Source organism: Polypterus senegalus, chromosome 6 (assembly GCF_016835505.1).
Source record: "Polypterus senegalus isolate Bchr_013 chromosome 6, ASM1683550v1, whole genome shotgun sequence".
NCBI lineage: Eukaryota > Metazoa > Chordata > Cladistia > Polypteriformes > Polypteridae > Polypterus > Polypterus senegalus.
Window position 1 is genome coordinate 127,367,005 of NC_053159.1, and position 20,032 is coordinate 127,387,036.

Sequence of the window (20,032 nt, forward strand, 5' to 3'; positions counted from 1 at the left end):
GCACGGACGCAGCAATAAAGCCAAAGACACAGGGTTAATAAATTTGAGAGAGGGAGAGAAAGCAAGACATATTAGAAAGATTAATGAACATTAATCACATGAAAGGTATAGAAGAACTGCTTTTTTGGGATGCCCAACTTCCCAGAACATTCCATAAAAGAAATATTTTGCTCCCCAAAAGGCATTGTGTTTGATCACATTTAAAGATTTGGAGCTGCATGCATGCATACTGGCTCTTCATGCTGATTAGATACATTGTTGATGTAGAGAAACATTACATAAAGGACAGAATAAGACATAGGTTCACTTGAAAGATACAATTCTCTCAAACTTAGATGTTGTTAGAATCAAGATAACAGTCATTTGTCACATGCTCATTGAATCTGTGCAGCAAGCCTTCCCATATCTTCTTTGTAATAAATTACTATCATAGTCTAATATTTTGTGCCAGAATAATGTTGATATTTGCACACTATCATTATACACTTCACCTTTCCCATTAGATTTCAAAGATGTCTATTTAGTTTAACTGTTTGTGTGGTTACGTGTGATGGATTAATGTCTGATGCTGCCAAACCTCTTTTTACCCTGTACTAGAATTAGTGACTCCAGCAAATAAAAGAATGAATGCATAATTAGGCTTCAGTTATTTTAAACCGTCCATTACATTCAATGCTTTCCAAAAAAAGATTTGAATGTGCAAGAGGAATAGAAAAGTGCTGATCAATGGAGAAAATCTATTAATATATTTTCAAGGAAACGGTTGATGTGTAGATGAGATAATAAGTAAACCAGGAAACAAAGTCTTTAAATCATTCAGTTGAAATGCTTAAACAACAGATGTAAGGCATATTTCCTGTAGCTCGCAACTAGCTCACTGCAAAACTAGTTCTAGGCATTTTATATAAAAAAACGTAATTCTGGAAAATGTGTGGCTGGGTTCTAATCAACTATATTTACCTATTTAGCTGATGTCTTTATATAAGGCAACTGTCAACATTTATGATACAATTGGTTACATTTCTTTTGGTTTTCCATTTGGAGCACAGACAGGTGACTTGTTCAGGGTCACACAGTGTCAGTAGCAGGATTTGAACCCATAACCCTTAGGGTTTGAAGTCCAAAACCTTAACTACTACACCACACTGCCATGCACACTACATTCAAGCAGTCCCCTTTAAAGGTGAAATTTCTGTTTAGGGACAAATTAGAAGGTAAGTTTATTTTTGTTGGAACCAACACAAATTATGCATGTATAATTCTGCTTGGTAAATGTAAGAAGCAGGATAAAACAAAAATCTTGACATGAAAGTTAAGCTGAGATCTGCTTGTTTTCAATATACACTACAGAACACTTCAATTTAGGGTAATAACCAACTTTGAGAGATTCAGCAAATAAGTGAATGAAATAATATTTGGAGTGTGATTTATTAAACTAATGTAAACCACAGCAGAAATGGTTTAAGACTAGGATCTGCAGAATCGAGGCAATATTATACTTAACATCTCAGAAACAATATCCCAAATACAAAAACAACAAGTTGCTCTCAGACCATTTCCTAGAAATTTTCCAAACTTAGTTAAGGATTAGTCAGTAAGTCTTCCCTTGGCTTACCTGTTTCAAGATTTCCATCAACAAGAGACTCCAGAATGTTGTTCATGGCACCCATGTAGAAGATGAGGCGGAGCTGTGTGACGCACATGGTGATTAGACTCAGAAGGAATATGGGGCTGAAGATGCTGCGCATGAAAGAGGGTGTCGCTGTAAGAACAGAGGAAATATTTCAAGTTTAAGCCCAGAGAACTTCAGCTTTTCTGTTTAATGGAAACTTTTATGTGAATCTGCTAATTCTTGTTTTGACCATTTTAGGTACAAAAATTCTCAATGGCAACTTTGACCCAGGAGAGACACATTAGCTGTAAGTTTCTTGCTTCTAGAAGAACAGATTATTAATTAAAAGAAATGTTCTGACTCTTATTCTTTTGCATTAGACAAAAACAATTTATAGTTTACTTTCTGATAAAGTCAACAAAATATTTTTATAGTTAGAGTTTATAGTTATAGTTCAAAATATTTTACTGAAACATTTCCTTCACGAAGAACACAAGAGTGCAAATAGTACAAGACTGCTCTTGGCTATGTTATTACTTAGATCTCATTGTTAATTGGGTACTGGTTAGGAGTGGGTGGGGACACACACACTCGATATTTTTGAAAAGCAAATGATGCAAAATGAAGTAACTCAAGTAAAGGGAATATCCATCCATCCATCCATCATCCAACCCGCTATATCCTAACTACAGGGTCATGGGGAGTAAAGGGAATAAATTAACTAAATACACCTCTAAGCACTACTGTAAGCTGTTTTTGGAGTTCCATACAAATGTCGTAATGTTTTGAGTTTGCAGACAGAAAACATGGGCAGGCATTATAATTATACAAGAAGCTCAATTAACAGCAGGGACTGGCTACAAATTAAGAGACTGGTTGGAGTGAAAATTTACATCCAATGTGACTATCCCAGACCAGGATTACCTATGCTTCACGAAAAACTTTTAGCTATTCATTATGCATTACATCGTGTATATGGCTTTCAATTATAAAGTACTACGTACAGAAAGAAAGAAAGAATAGGACAGAATAGGCTTGATCTGTTTTTATGAGTACATTTCTATAGGTAAGAAATCATTAAATTGCCTTTCTTTAAATCATTTTAAAACTTCCCCTGCCAATTTTAAACTAAGAAACTTACTGACATTTTATTTTTCTCTAGCTCTTTGTGAACTATTGCCTGTTAAAGTAAGATGCTGCAGATGTTCTACCAGACGGTTGTGGCGAGTGCCCTCTTCTACGCGGTGGTGTGCTGGGGAGGCAGCATAAAGATGAAGGACGCCTCACGCCTGGACAAACTTGTTAAGAAGGCAGGCTCCATTGTAGGATTAAAGTTGGACAGTTTAACATCTGTGGCAGAGCGACGGGCACTAAGCAAACTCCTGTCAATCATGAAGAATCCACTGCATCCACTTAACAGTGTCATCTCCAGACAGAGGAGTAGCTTCAGTGACAGACTTTTGTCACCGTCCTGCTCCACTGACAGACTGAGGAGATCGTTACTCCCCCACACTATGCGACTCTTCAATTCCACCCGGGGGAGTAAATGCGAACATTAATTTTATTTTAATTCTTTTCATTTTTATTATTATTTAATTTAATATTGTTTCTTTGTATCAGTATACTGCTGCTGGATTATGTGAATTTCCCCTTGGGATTAATAAAGTATCTATCTATCTATCTATCTATCTATCTATCTATCTATCTATCTATCTATCTATCTATCTATCTATCTATCTATCTATCTATCTATCTATCTATCTATCTATCTATCTATCTATCTATCTATCTATCTATCTATCTATCTATCTATCTATCTATCTATCTATCGAGGCTATCTTTCATAGTGGTGTGTTTTTGTAAGCCTGTACGTTTTACCTCATGATTAGTGCTTCTTACCTTCAGCTTGTGGTTCACACTTGACCTCAAGATCCACTGTGGACAAGCATAACTTGTTGCCATCTTGCACAGCCAGCTCCTTAGGTTGCTGCTTCATTGAATTTCCCACACTAAGTCTTCGGCCTACTGTGGTCACTTGCTTGTAGAACTGTTTCCCGGTGATTTTGTGGTCAAAACCCAACCAACTGAATTTAATTTTGACCCTGTCAGGTGGAAATACAATACAACATATTAAATTAAATACACTATACTACAGTGACCATAGTGACTTCACCATGTCTAAACCTTTTCTTTGCAACCATATTGTTGTAGAGCTAATTAATGTATAAATTAAAATAGCATTAAGGATAAGCAGATATTTCATGTCAGAAGTGATCTGGTCATTTAAAATGAAAATATGTAGTAATTATTTTTGTACATAAAACTGAAGAAATCTGTAATGTAGTTTTTTCAGCAAAAAACATAGGTTCCTGCTATATCTGTCAGTATAGACAAGAATTTCAAGCATCTTTTCTTCTCAAACACAAATAAATGTAATTAATTAGTCATTATACTCTGTGGTAATGACAACTAACAGCCCAGGTCACCAGGATCAGTAATAGAAATATGCTGATGTATCAGATCTTGTTCTAAGTGAATAGAAGATAAAAAGGTCTTTGCAAGGATAGCAATCATAAAGTATCATTTACTAATAAGACAACTCGATTGCTATAAGAAAAAATAGTTTTATCCTTTATGACAAAATGTATTAAATTTAAGCAAACATACACTGGTAATTCTTTTTGGGCTTCTAGTTATCTGTGGATTATTTGTAGCATGGTAGCTCATTAAATTCAGACCCACAGTAACATTACCATTTTGTATTGGAATACAACTATGGATACTACCTTCAAATTGAAATATTCTGAGTAAAAAGTAAACAATTAGTATATCACTTTGAGTTTGAGATTTAAACAGATGAAAAGCAATGGCAGTACTTTGTTACTGTATAAAACTACAACTCTTAGAAGAATTCATCCTAACTGTTGCATCCTCATCCCATTCATCTTTCTACTCATTTCTAACCCATTTGTCTAGTTTAGGCTCACATGTAGCAGTTCACTTTTCTGACAGTACTTGGCACACATTCTCTCACACTGGAAAAATCCTCTTTAGACTTGCTGATACGTACAGATCTGGGATGTGGCAGAATAACTGGAGTACTCAGTGGAAAATCTATGCAGATACAAGGAATATGTGTAAACACCTAACACTCTGGAACTGTAAGACAGCAGCACTAAACAATTCTGCCACTCACCCACAAGTCAATAAGGTATAAATTACTGGCTATTACATCTTTCTGAAATTTTTAAACAAAGAAGTGTTGTACAGGAATGCAAAAGAAGCACATTTTGCATGGTACCATTTCACAGAAATCCCACAAAAACTAAAACTGATACAAGAAATGTTGCTTTTTGTCATTAAATTTACAGAGATAGAATATATGTATGCATATTTGTGCATGGTACTGCTGTGACTTACGTGTAGTCCATATCTTCTGGCCCAGGGAAAGGCTCCAATGGCCAATTAAGGAAGCAATTGAGGAAGACAAGTCCAGCACAGCCTGCCCACACCAGTAGAATAGTGATAAAGGTGACGCCCAAGTCATAGATGACCTAGAGATGACATCTGTTACATTAGTGATTACATTCCTTGTATACTGATGCTATACTGCATTAAAAGTTTCCATTGACTTTTCGTAACATCTTGTGTAAAAAAAGAACTTGGTATTTCATATGATGAGTTAATCTATCTATCTGTTGAGAGTTGTTGAGAAGTAAAAATACATTTATAGTTCTGAGGCAGAGAACAGGTAAAAGAACAACTGGAGATAGGGTGCTGGAGTTGGTTGAAATGGAAATGAGTTCATGGAAGTGAATTGGGGTTAGCTTGTTTCCACCTTTCTTTAAGAGGCTGCTGGAAACAAAAGGTGTTAGCCTTGCACAGGAAAGGCTACCAGGTTTAAAGGGTTGACAAGTAGAGGAAACGTAAATGAGCAGTACATCAAAACCAAATATCTGTCCTATCGAACTTCAATACCCAATTCAAAACTCATAAATTGCAGTAAGAGTAATCAGAGCAAAAGTCAGAAATGGGAAATCTTAAAAGAACAACTAACACATAGACAAAGATAGATTTTCTTTTTGATATTCACTAACTCAGATAATGACTCGTTTAGATTACAGCACTTTCTTGACTAGAGTTCTTGTTTTGCCCAATCACAAAGTTTCATCCAAATGACAGGCCACTAATAGCCTTAAAGTTTAAGTTTCTGGATTGCATATTTAACTCTTGCAACTTGTAAAAATAAACACATTTTTAAGTGAGTTCTGCTTTGTGAGCCCCTGTTACCCATAGCAGAGATGCATAAAAGAGGTAACATCAGATTAGTCACGTGAGGTTCAGTGAGGTTTTAATAAGAGCATTAGTCACTAAGAGTTCTTTAAAGAAAAAGGGTTATTTATAGAAGAAACATGTTTGTCTGCATAGAGTTAACAGGTAAAGGCAGAGCCAGACACACAAGCAATCTAATTAGGCTTGACCTCATACCATAATTTGTAAATTTTGTATATTAAGGAATAAAAGCCATCCACGTCTAACTTTACCAAAAACACTGAATAACTATCAGGTGAAAAGCATTGAGGACATAAAAAATACAATAGGAAATATAGAGAGATGACTCAATCTGTAAATATTAAATAAACAGTATATCAGTCAAGATGCCTACAGTTATAGATGAAAACTTGTCAAAAAATATTAAAATAATTGTAGGATTGGCGGTACCTTAATCCCTGGAAACGTGACGGCAGATGATGCATAAGAGCCAATCATCAGGGCAATGAAGGTAGAGCGCAGATCACCAAACATGTTTGGCAGCTGGAATAAAAAAATATACGTTAAATTTATCAGAAAAAAACATGTCACTCAACCTTGTCACACAGCAGCGTGTGAATGAAAGCTGATGGCATTTGTTAACTGGCAACCAAACAGACAGATAGATAGGAAGAAAGATTGCACTTTATTGATGTCCGAGGGGAAATTTACTTGCTACAGTAACACATAAATTATAGTGTGTAACAGAAATATACAAAGTGCAAACTACAGCAGTAAGTACAAGATCCAGAACTATAAATGCAATAGAAACATACAAATATAAATTAAAATATAATAATGTCAAGGTAAGGAAATGCAGTTGTTATGACACTCCTCCTAACTTCATCAGCCTACAATTCCAATTGTCTTTTTTTAAAGCAGATTTAACTTTGCTAAGTTTTTGAAATTATTTTAATATCATTAAACAGACAAAATAGAATGCCTTTTAGGAAACGATTTAGAGAATAACAGGGCTCTCTCAGAGTTTCCCTTACTGATTCACTTTTTACTTAAGAACCAACACTAGTGTCCTGATTTTGCCAAAGATTTGCTCTTATGATTCTACACTTCATCTGATATCAGATATTGAAATATATCCCTTTAACCTAAACATTAATTTGATTTCCTTACTAAAGAAATTACGGTCCAATATCCATTAAAATGAGATGCTTATTGATGTTTAATTGGGATGTCCATTGGCACAATAAAAATTGTGAGAAGGGTACTTCACTAAACTTCAAAACTGGCAGTGAGGTCTGCATCTCACTACTAACTGCCTTTGTGTGAACTAACCTTGTAATACACGTGCCAGTTTGTGACCGGCAGTTAGGGGTCTCTTTGTTCAATGTAGAACAGTACTCACAGTCCAACCCCAAAAAAATAGAAAAAGCAAATTTAGATTTCTTTCCTATGGCTCAGCGGCTATTTCACAAACAGTAACAAAAGCTTCTTTCAAAACAATAGTTTCAACTTTACTGTTTTCCTGATTTCTCCAAACATTGGAAAAACACTCCAACAAGTCATTTCTCACTTCAAGGGTAGGATCATCCGAGATGTTTCTCTAGCTTCTCTCGTAACCCATGCCTCCTCTTTTTATTTGAAGCTGGCTCATCAAAGTAAAAGATCTGATTGCCGCCAACTTTCACAGTGAAAGTACAGGATGTTCTGTGCATACAGCTGTCAACAGAGCTAACAGAAGCCATGGCAGCTGATCACTACCATGATAAAGAGAGGGAGCTGCACAAGGAAAATGAAACAAGGCGGATGGTTCATTTATTATTATTAAAGAAAAAAGATTTCATAAACTGATATGTGTAAGCCTTCAGTGTGATTCATGACAAATAAACAAACCAAGGCACTCTTGTTAATTTTTTCATCGTTTTCCAACAGAGCATAGTAGTAGGGTGTTGTACCGTTGTTATGGATGCAATGAGAAGTCAAGCAAAATGACACCTTTTATTGGCTAACTGAAAGATTACAATATGCAAGCTTTCGAAGCAGCTCAGGCCCCTTCTTCTTCTTCTGCAGAAGGGGACTGAGTTGCCTTGAAAGCTTGCATATTGTAATCTTTCAGTTAGCCAATAAAAGGTGTTGTTTTGCTGGACTTCTCATTGCTCCCAATAGAATCAAAAGATCCCTTAATAATGGAATTGTCACCTTTGTATAATTTTGCAGAACACCAAAAGGTATTTGAAAGGGTTTGTCATGTAATACCTCTGTATAGCTTTGCTTTAAATATCTATCTGCATTCTCTCTATTGCCAGTCTTCTTTTGTTAAGTTGTGAAATAATCAGTTACAGAGTTTCTACTGCCCCAGCAGATATTATCCACCTAAATTAAAGGACAAGTGTCTGTTTATCTGTGTGTCTTTCTGATTGCTAGGGCTTGGAGGAAAAAAATTACAATACACCAAACATGTAGAAGAAGGGTAAAGAAAAGATAAAAAATCTAAAAAGGGTATAAAAATAAGAAAATTGGGTCTTATCGGTCCAATCTGTCATCCAGCATTTTATGCTGGCAACAGCAGCATGGTAGCAGCTTTCTTCAACGCATTTGCGGCATAGCGAATTAGAATTATTGCTGTAATGCTAATGACTAATAACTTTGCTTGGTGGGCAATATATGAATGTAAATACTAATAAATTGATGTGCATGTCGGGACTAGGTTAGAGTCACTAAATCAGGCTGACGAGGTAGCAACCACTGCCACATTTCCCAGCAAAACTCTTCAACTGTAAGAGATTTTTAAGAGCAGCTTTTTCCAAAGAGGAAAAGGCTGCCTCAGATGAAAGGAATTGGGTGCTTATTATGATATCAGACCAAATGGACAACTTGTGTATCAAATAAAAAGCATCAAGTCTACGTTGATTAGTTAGATTTCAACTCATAGTACAGCTACTGTTAAATTAAATGAGATGATATGAACAGCTTATAAAAACTGCACTAACAGTATTAAACTGCAATGCTGGGAATTGAATGCTTCTTCTACGCCTGGAACAAGCAGTCCAAAATGAAATCACACATTGTTATGTACAACACTACCCCTGAAATGTAATAACTGTTGTCACACACGTGCGCATGGGAGGCAGCTAAAGGGCTCGGGTAAGGACAGTTCTGAGACATACCAGGATGTGGCACAGTGCACTGACTCTTTTTCTTCCTTGCCTGCAGGCAGGGCCGGATTTTCCTATAGGCTAACTAGGCTTCAGCCTAGGGCCTCAATATCAAGAGGGGCCTACATTCAAATTGTTAGCAATTTGAACAAACTTAAAAATGGTAGGTGAAAGGGACTCATAAGTGGAATAGCCTAGGGCCTCTTTTCATCTAAATCCGGCCCTGCCTGCAGGCCATTCCCGGGAGATTCCACCTGGCTTTCCTGACGTCACTTCTGGGACCGTGCCTATCGAAGGAGACCTTGCCGGCTCCGGCCCCTGTGATGTCACGTCCGGGCACGAACCAATGGCTGAAGACCTCAATGAGCCCGACCCCTATGATCTCACTTCCTGTCTTCCCCTTTAAAAACCTCCTCCTTTTCCCTATGCCCTCAGTTCTGTATTGGACTCGGTTTTGTGCACAGCAGTGCTATCATTTGAAAAGAACACTTCGCAGCCAGGAAAACAAATTATACGGGTGGCTGCCCCAAACCTTGCTTTGTCTCATCGTGGCTTTTGTGACACTGTCAGCAATGATAGTGATTAAGAATAAATTGGGTGGCAAGTGAAGATGTTGTTACCTTTCTATATATATTTTAATTTTTTCAAATTCACATAAACAAAGCATTGTGTTATTTAGAACTTGTTTCACCCTATATCTTTATAAAGTTTAAAATTTCAGCCTGAGGCTAGACACTGTTTCCAAAAAACTACCAGCAAAAACAAACATTTAATCTTATATAGCACTTTTCTATAGTAAATGCCATCTTAGTGTACTTAAGTGTATCAGAGTGTGATGGAGCCCATATTAGTGTATCAGAGTGTGATGGAGCCCATACCTGGCCAGGACACCTTCTTAAAGGAAGGACCGGAGGAGCAGATATGCACAGGTCACTACCTCCCCTGGAGTGCTAGATGGCAGCCCCCTGGGTTGCAGCAATACCTGGCATTCCAGTAGACCTCCATGGGAGATGGAGTTTGGTGACGCCATGTTAGGATCAGTGGAGGCCACCAGGGGGAGCTGCAAAGCCCTACTCTGTGAAGCTTCTGCCACACCTGGGAGTGCTTCTGGTCCTCACTAACAAGCCACCTGGAGTACTCGTAGGTGCAGCATAAAAGAAACCACCTGCATTTATTCAGAGAACCAGAGTCGAGAGGAGGACAAGGACAACAACGATGATGATGATGAAGACCACAATGACAAAGCTTGCCAGTCAGTGGAGGAGTGGAGGCAGAAGGATACAGAAAGAGGAAGAGAAAGAAAAGGCCAAGTGCTCTGTGCTGCTTTATTTGTTGTTGGTGCTTTATTGTACTGTGCATTGGTGGTAGACGAAGAGAAAGCGTTTCCCACATCAAAATAAAGCTGTGTGTGTTGATGGACTTGTGCCTAGTGTCTGTCTGTGTCGGGTTTGGAGAACTGGTATGTCCAAAGGAGGCCACAAGAGATACAGTAAAATTACATTTAGCAGACAGCCAAAATAATAAGTTGATTAGGGTCACATTGTAAGCAAGAAGTGAAAATGGAACTGGCCATGTTTTATGTTTAAACATCCATTCCTTAGCCATTAGATTACACCTCATATGAATAATGAGCAATCCTTGAATGAACAATACAATGTAATATGAAATAGAAAAAAAAATTCTCTGTGACATTTGTTTTCCTTAGATATTGTCAATAGTATTTCTTTAGATGACCTTTGCAGTGCACGTTTTAGGTACTCCAATGGTTTGCTACCTCAAGTTAGCACAAACAGTAGTTAAAGCTGATGACTGCTGCAACGCATCAGCTGTTTATCTGGTATCATTACACTCCATCATTGCTAATTTTTGGGTGTGTTCCAACAGTGGTGAAGGATTAGGACAATAGTGAGTGGATGTGGCGATTATGGTTGAGTGCTTACATAAGAGCATAATAAATTCTGTAAACAAGAGGAGACAATTTTGTTCATTAAGCTTGTTTTGTTAGGTATTAGCTAACAAAACGAGCTACGTTAAGTTCTCCTTACATCTGATCAAAGTGTTTTTTTAAATCATTTGGGCTCCTGTGACAACTACATAACTCTAAAAAGCATGTTAACATTTTACTTATGAATGCACTTTCCTTTAACTTGGTTTTGTGGTGAATGTCTGTAATGTAGGGTGGCATGATGGCGCAGTGGGTAGCGCTGCTGCCTCGCAGTTGGGAGACCCGGGTTTGCTTCCCGGGTCCTCCCTGCGTGGAGTTTGCCTGTTCTCCCAGTGTTTGCTCTGGTTTCCTCCCACAATCCAAAGACATGCAGGTTAGGTGGATTGGCGATCCTAAATTGTCCCTAGTGTGTGGTGGGTGTGTGTGTGCCCTGTGGTGGGCTGGTGCCCTGCCTGGGGTTTGTTTCTTGCCTTGTGTCCTGGTATTGGCTCCAGCAGACCCCTGTGACCCTGCAGTTAGGATATAGTGGGTTGGATAATGGATGGACGTCTATAATGTCAAGTAAAATTCTCAATTAATTTGTATTACTTATTTTTCTGAAGAAGTATTAGCCTGTTTTCAATTCTTAAATTGTTTTATTTTCTCTTAAACTATTCAACCATATATAAATAAAGGAAACATTTTCTAATTATGAACAGCACATAGTACAGAAAACTCTAGACAATCCTTCACAATATTATAGTAAGATGAATGCAGATGGATTCAAAAATGAGATGAAGCAAGTTTAAAAGATTGCAAGGCAAGGTCATTCTGTGACAAAAAAAAGAAAAAAAAAATTTGTGCTAGATCAGGGGTGGGCAAAGTCAGTCCTGGAGGGCCGCAGTGGCTGCAGGTTTTTGTTCCAACCCAGTTGTTTAATTAGAAAATAATCCTTGCCAATAATTTACTTTCACGACTTGTTAATGCTTTAACTCTGCCATGTCAGGTCATTCTCATATCCTAGATTTTTTTTCCTTTCTAAGGATATTGTCCAAATTATTTGAAGTCTAAAACTGAAGAGTAATTCTCAGCCCTTTACTTTTCTCTCTTCACTTTCCTTCTAAGTATTTAATTAAACCAAAGCGTGCACATTAAAAACACACTGGTGTAAATGGAAACAAGTTAAATGGGGAAATGCTAGATTCTTTGTCACTTGCATCTTATTTCTAATAAGGAGCAATTAAAAACCAAGAATACAGCTGTTTAAGACAAAAATAGGCAATAAGGGTTCAAAATCTTAATGAGGGAGACAACTAAAATGGAGAAGTGTTACTTGAGCAATAAGTGCTTCTGATTAAGTAACTGGGTTGGAACAAAAAACCTGCAGCCACTTCGGCCCTCCAGGAATGACTTTGCCCACCCCTGTGCTAGATGATGGTCAAAATCAGCACTTCTTTAAGGAGAAAGGGTCTTATATGGGCCTGCCACAGCCAAAGCTAGAAAAGAGATCAGCTTCAGATAATCTAGACTGAGTAAGACAAAATGCATATGTGTTGAGAATATTCTTAGTTAAAAGCATGTTTTCAGTTGCAAAAGACTCTTTCACAAAATACAATAAGCTAAGCTAAGCTAACCAGCTACCGTAGACTGACAACAAACCATTTGTCTTGATGGTGGTTTGAGATGATGCGCTGTAATTACAAAAAATAAAAACATATTCCAACATTTAGCACATCATGGCACAATGCCAAAATCAAATGAAAACATTTAGCAATGAATTCTGAAAATGTTTTGGCAGTTGTGGGGTTGTGTGTTTTTAAACAATCAACGCAGTTTGCTCTCTACTGATGTAGTGCTCTGGTGAACTTTGTTGTTTTCTACCTTCTACAAATACAAAAAAATCAAAGCCAATGGTTTTTGATGGCACGTTGTAACCTATAAGGGATCATGGATTGGTTTAAACTGCCTTTGCCAAGGTTTCTCCAATTTTTCACCTACAAGGGTTTTTTTGGGAGTTTTTCCTTGTCTTCTTAGTGAGGCTGGGGGGCTGTCAAGAGGCAAGGCTTGTTAAAGCCCATTGCTGCACTTCTTGTGTGATTTTGGGCTATACAAAAATAGATTGTATTGTATTGTTTAGAGCAGCAATGTAAAAGGAGAAATGACAAATGTGCAGGCATACACACCACACCGCATTACTGGATATTAATCAAAAACATATATATGCACACATAATAAAGTATTAATAAGTGACAAGGATTAAATGAAACACACACATATAAATGTGTACAGTATGTGGGTGAATTTACGCACTGTTTATGTATGTCTACTGATTGTTCCAGATTGTCCAAACTGTAATCCTGTGCCCCTCCAAATATGCCAGTTTTCAAGTGACTGTTCTTTGCTTCTTTTTTTTTTAACAAAATACTGACATATATAGTTTTTGTCTGTGAAACACATTTTGGCCTAAATACATATGCGTGTGTACATGTGTTTGTCCTTTAAGAAGGGGTGACTCTGAACTTTAAACATAAACACTGTCAATACCTTTTAAGAAGCGCTAAGGACACTGCCTCCTAAATAACTATGTTGAGTAATACTTGACTGGTGTGCTCAGTTCTCCCCTCCAGGCACACAAACAGCTGGAGGATCTTGAGTAACAAAAAGCTGATCACATGTTGTTTTTCTGTTGGAGGAAGGGGGCAGGAGAAGAAGGCAACGTCAGCTGTTGGTTTTGTGTGGATGTTGTTTTTCTTCTTGGTGAATCTGAACAGACCTTTTCAGTGTGTTGTTACGGGCTTTATTGCACACTCTACAAATCTTGAGGAACATCTATAGGTGCTGATGTGTCTCAGCTATGCACTGATTTGAAGCTGCAGACTCAGGGACCTTGACTTGTTCAAACAAGTTGGTAAATACAATTAAGATAGTGTTTTTGCCAACTTTCTACAGCATTGATTTTTTTTTTTCATATTTCAAGGGTTTAATTTCCCAGATTTCAGTATCTCTTTTCACAATTTGTGTGGGAAATTATCTTTTTCTTTTACATTTATTATTTTTAGAATGGAAAAATTCCCACTGCTGTAGGATTGTATAGGTTTATTGGGTCATTATTGACATTTGTACAGAGTTTATGAAATTGTTATTATTATTATTATTATTTTTGACTTAGCACATGTTTTTACCATAAGTGAATTAAAAAAATTGTTACAATATGCCTGAGGGCTTGACTTAACATATCCACAGTTCTTCAGGATTATATACAGCGGTGTGAAAAACTATTTGCCCCCTTCCTGATTTCTTATTCTTTTGCATGTTTGTCACACAAAATGTTTCTGATCATCAAACACATTTAACCATTAGTCAAATATAACACAAGTAAACACAAAATGCAGTTTTTAAATGATGGTTTTTATTATTTCGTGTTTTTTGTGTTTATTTAGTAAATTTTGTGTTTACTTGGGCTATATTTGACTAATGGTTAAATGTGTTTGATGATCAGAAACATTTTGTGTGACAAACATGCAAAAGAATAAGAAATCAGGAAGGGGGCAAATAGTTTTTCACACCACTGTAGGTTTATTGGGTCATTATTGACATGTGTACAGAGTTTATGAAATTGTTATTATTATTATTATTATTATTATTATTTGGCAAATGTTTTTACCATAAGTGACTTAAAAAATTTGTTACAATATGCCTGAGGGCTTGACAACATATCCACAGTTCTTCAGTCTGTTACCATTATACTACATTATTGCTAGTTGTTTAATTATTTACAAGATCTGCAACATGCAATTTCTAAATAAAAATCACTTCTTATAAAATAATGATTTTCATTTTATTTACAGCTGAATAACAGACAACATGTCTTAAGCTTTCTGAAAATCAAGCCAAAGCTTCAAAGCCTTTGTATGAACCTTGACAGCAAAATATTTGACAATTCCGTTTAGTCAGTAAAGTGACCCTTAAATAAGACTAACCATCAAAGAATAAATCTAGAATGGCAGCAAATACATACAGCAGCAGTACAAAAAGGAGAGCAAACAAATTCCTCTTCCTTCTGTGCTTGCTGCACACGGAGAACTGAACCTCAGAAAGCACTTTGCCTCCTTGAAAATTTCTGCCACTCAGACTGACTAAAAACAGATTTTCAGAGTGATGGCTGCACCTAAAATATTTCTGAACTGGCTGCAATCCCATGGCAGCTGCACTTCAGACAAGAGAAAAGACAGAAGTGTCGCCTTGCTATCAAGCAGCCATGAAAAACAAACGTGAGGGAGGGCCAGTAGCGTCTTGGCTGATCCCGATATCAGGCGTCAAGTTTCTTAAGAGTCCAGCTACAGGCAGAAGCAGGCGTCCCTAACTGACCTGACGACTGCACATTTTATACCTTAAAAGTCAGTGTTACATTTTGAGAAATAAACATAAAGGGGAAGTTACATGCCATCTTTCAAACAGTGAGACACACAGGACTCTTTCTTAAAATATGTCTTCCGAACAATTTGATAAACAGACTGCTGAAACTTTCTTTTAGTAAACATAAAAATGAACGCAACTCACTTAATACATTTTGTAAACCTCTAAATGAAGCAACCTATTACTTTAAAAACAATCTAATACTTTATTAGCACACACAAAAAACTGACATTTTTTTAACTTTTAGTGTATATTTAATGTAATATATTTATTAAATATTCTACCATTTTGTCTGAGGCTGGTTTCCGGCTTGCATTCAATGCTGCTTAAATCCCCGTAACCCCCCCATAACACACACACACACAAGTTCTGAACTGAATTAAACATATAATACTAATATTCTAACTCAGAGGTACAGAAAGATAAATGACCTGATTTGTGTTTTTGTTTCCTGAATAGTTTATTATGTTTTTTCACACTCTGAGTGACACTATTGTCCAGTGTTGTCTATTAAGTCTTTAGCCTTATGACCACTTTGGTCTCAAACTCTTTTTCATAGGACTAGCTAATGCCACCCAGCTATTATTGGCTCCCCAATTTAATTTAGCACCAAAATATTGCCATACTCTTAAGCCAGTGACACATTACACAACTTCTAGTCAGAGGGGATAGTAATCTTGACAAATGCAGCTGCTGACTTAATCGAATGAAGAAGTCAGTTTACACAACTAATTTTCATAAGGAATGACAAATTATTCTGCTTAGTGACAAGTGGTGAGTATTCTGAGTTTGCCTTCTTTTTCTATAGAGCCAATAACAAGCTTCCTGGCAGAGCGAATCCCAGGTATTGCAAATTCTGTTGAGATCTGCCCTTTTTTCCATTCTGTTGTGGTAAATATAATACAAGACATCAGACAGACAAGCCTCTCTTCTGTTTGCAAGGTCCAAAACACTCAGATTACTTAGTACTCGTAGCTGTACTGTATGTATTGTACTTCTGGCACAATGCGCTCATTGGTTCTCAACTCTTGCACACATTTGAGTCATACTTGTTTTGATTTTGTTGGGGTGAGGCGCACACGATTTTGAAGGAGTTCATTCGTATGTCTGCTAAACAACTGGTGGTCAGGGGAGTGTGCCACGACTGCTTCTGATCTGCTATGATTTATGCAAATGAAATCTGCAACTGAAAATCCCTGGAAAAGTTGTGTCTGGGGCTTCACAGAGTAAAGGATGAGTTTACTAAATGAAGGTTGGCAAGAGAGGGCCACTAATGTTATATTTCAGCCACGGTTCCTCCATTGATGATGCAATTGGTTATATTTCTCATTCCTTTTTCAGTTTGAGCACACGCAGGCGAAGTGACTTGCTCAAGGTCACACAGTAACAGGATTTGAGCCCCCAACCTCAGGGTTTAAAGTCTAAAGCCTTAGCCATTACACCACACCACTTTTGAGTCCAGGCTCTGATAAATTCAGGCTGTTTTTATCTCAAGTGTGCAGTCAAGTTGCTATTAACTACACTAGTTTTATTTAATAAAGTAGACACTCAGTGTACAAGCTTTATACATACTGTATATTATCACTTAAGTAAAGTACACATAAGCTAAATACACATTTACATTTTTGACAACAGTAAAAACATATTAATAATTATGCATTGTTTCTGCTGCCTGAAACCTTCTCTCTTCTCTCAATACTAAGCCTGGTCATTATGTCTGTTTTTTTTCTGAGATTGTAACCTTATATATCCCAAAGAGGTGCATTTCAAGGTATGTAGCAACTGAAAATTTACATAAAGTGAAACCATACATCTGCGGTGGGTTGGCACCCTGCCCGGAATTGGTTCCTGCCTTGTGCCCTGTGTTGACTGGGATTGGCTCCCACCGTGACCCTGTCTTCGGATTCAGCGGGTTGGAAAATGGATGGATGGATGGAAACCATACATGTATGCCTGAAAGCACAAGTAGGCCCTTCAATGTAGTTGTGCTTCATAAAGCCATGACTTCTGCCTTAATCTCAATGCTGTCATGATAGGATAGAGAAAGCTTCAGAAAATGGATGGATGCTACAATACAAAGTTACTTTAAACAAACTGAACTCAGAATTAGCTAGATTAAAAGAATGGTAGGCTCTCCAATTTTCAGCTCTCTTTTCCAATTTCCTAGTACTGTACATTTTTTAGCATTTTTGATAAACACTAGGGGGCTTCGCTCGCCAACCACCGCCCCGTGCTACGCGCCAGCCACTGCACATCTCTGCCACTTGTGTACTGTATGTGGATTTTACTTTCACCAAACAATAAATGTTTTATTTCTAGCAGATACGCTTCTTCATTGGGAAGAAACACTACTTTTCCCTGATAGCAACATGAAATAGACAATCTACAATTCTCCGATTTTAAAGTTTAAATCCAAACAATATACTTGATCTCTTTTTGCTGTTCTGTTATTTCATCGAGTAATAATTTCTGTTTGTTTGCGCTAATGCGATCTTTACTATCATTTTTTTGAGACTTTTGAATTTTAGTACTTTCATTATCTCTAATCTGCTCTGCATGTGTATCACGCCAACGTTTTTGAATTCTTTACGACATTCTACTTTGTCATCTACTCTTTGTCTTTTATTTCCGGCCCCGGGTGTGGTTAAATCTCTTGCCACAAAGTCTCATCTTGACGGGACAAGATGTCATCTCATCTCTGAAAAAGTCGTTTCTCATCCTAGGATAAAAAGTCTCGTCTAGTCCCAGGATTTTTTAATTATAATAGAGAGAAGAGATATGCAACAACAAAATGCCACAAATAACTTAGCTGACACTTGCCCCAGTGACAGATAATGTGGCTTTCACTGATACAGATTATCCTTGTAAAACTTGGAAAAATGTTATCAAACACTAATTTTAGAATGTTGTAGACCATGATCTTAACTCCTTCTTGTTATGTGTGGAGTATTAGAAACACAATATCTCCACTATGGGGATGATAAAATCTTACTTGATGTCTGCCCTAAAGTTATATAATCCTCTCTTTTAAAAAAGAAAGAAGCTCTGCATGTGTTTAATTGAAACAAGGTACTAATGTGTGTTTAAGTGTCAGAGATATCATTCAAAGCATCCATGTCATATGAATCTGTAGAAAAATTAATTGTTAATTTATCATTCCATTTAGTTCTAGAAAGTACATATATTTGAATGCCACCTGGTACATATGTGCCACTATAAATGCTGTCTATGTCACCTGGTTTACATGCACCACTATATATATGCTTTTTTTTTCTTCAATGTGATCAATGAAATGTTATCAGTATGGTTACCTTACTGGGACTCAGCCTGAATATCTGCATACTGAGCAAGTTCACTATGTAATTCTTTTTCGTATAAATTATAAATTGTGTACTGTCCATGCTTGTTCCAAATGTTTCTTGAAGAACAATTTTCATTGGTGATAATCACTAGGATAGGTTTTGAGTTTGTTCCACTCTTTTATAACATCTTTTCCAGACGCTGAACGAAACCTGGTGTACGTTAAACAGTCAGGCAGTTCAAATTAATGTATAATCTGAACTGACCTTGTGCTAAGCATTTCTATTAACGGATAATTATAAAAATTTTAACTCAGCAAATCTCCTTCATTTCAGTAGAAAGAGAACCCAGTAAGGTAATGAGGCGTAAATACAAATGGCTTCTTTGTGTACAGTAACCACACCAACCGCCTGCTGACAGACAGTATATGACACTTTACAGACCAGGAGACTCGTTTTTTGCTCCAATGACAAATCAACAGGTGCTGATCAAACAGAAACTTCTGGAAAAACCTGGCCGGAGACATATAACATCTGTCAGAGATGAGTACTGACCTGCATTAAATAATTTAATGGCTGATTAAACAATTAACATGGTGATGTGTTGTCTGTTCTAAACTTCAGCATAGATTAACCGAAGTATTTAGTACTGTACACCAGGAGGCAGTTAACTTATAGCCATTTCCATTTGTGTTTATTTTTGTCAACATCTACCGAGGGAGACTGGAAATACATTTTGCTCGTTTTCATCTTCTAAATCAGACATGCCCATTTACATTTACTATTGCACGTGGCTTAGATTTTTTTACCGTGCAAGGATTTTAAATTGGATCTAAAGCCTCCCTGAAGCCAAAAAGTAGATAACCACATTTTGTTTTTTCACACATTCCCACTTCTTAGGCAGTTTAAGAACTTTTCATTGCATAAATATCCAGATCGAAAAAACCTACGCACTTCATGAGTAGATTCTTGTCAAGTGCAGATTGAGCTGCAACAGTATTGACATCACTAGGAGGGAGATACTACAGCCATTGTCAAAATCCCTTAAATTGCCCTTCTTTGTCAACCTAACAGTAATTAGAACCTTAGAACAGTTTTGACAAGAACAGGTAATTCAACATCTCCTCACACCTGAGAATACAGTAATTTTTCAAAATAGAACATTATCATTTCAGGGCTGACATATTTTTTACATTTGTGCATTGCATGCCATCATCACTCTTTTGACTCCATGCAGACTAGCAAACCTGCTATATTTCAAGTGATGCTCTGTGATATTACTCCCAGACTCAAGTTAATTCTGGTTTTCATGTTGCCATTGAATATATTTAGTTGTTTAATTTGTTATGGTTGATCC

The 20,032-nt window shown here is 37.0% G+C and overlaps 1 protein-coding gene across 2 annotated transcripts in view; it reads right to left on the minus strand.

Moving 5' to 3' along the window:
* The window catches only part of slc43a2b (solute carrier family 43 member 2b), a 79,134-nt gene that overhangs the window by 17,590 nt on the left and 41,512 nt on the right, over nucleotides 1–20,032 (minus strand). For both annotated transcript variants that reach the window (XM_039757126.1, XM_039757125.1), the window contains exons 6-9: nucleotides 6,335–6,427; nucleotides 5,033–5,166; nucleotides 3,512–3,714; nucleotides 1,616–1,762 (exon numbers count right to left, since the gene is read on the minus strand). In XM_039757126.1, the coding sequence (XP_039613060.1) occupies nucleotides 1,616–1,762; nucleotides 3,512–3,714; nucleotides 5,033–5,166; nucleotides 6,335–6,427 (577 nt within the window). The remainder of the gene's footprint in view (nucleotides 1–1,615; nucleotides 1,763–3,511; nucleotides 3,715–5,032; nucleotides 5,167–6,334; nucleotides 6,428–20,032) is intronic.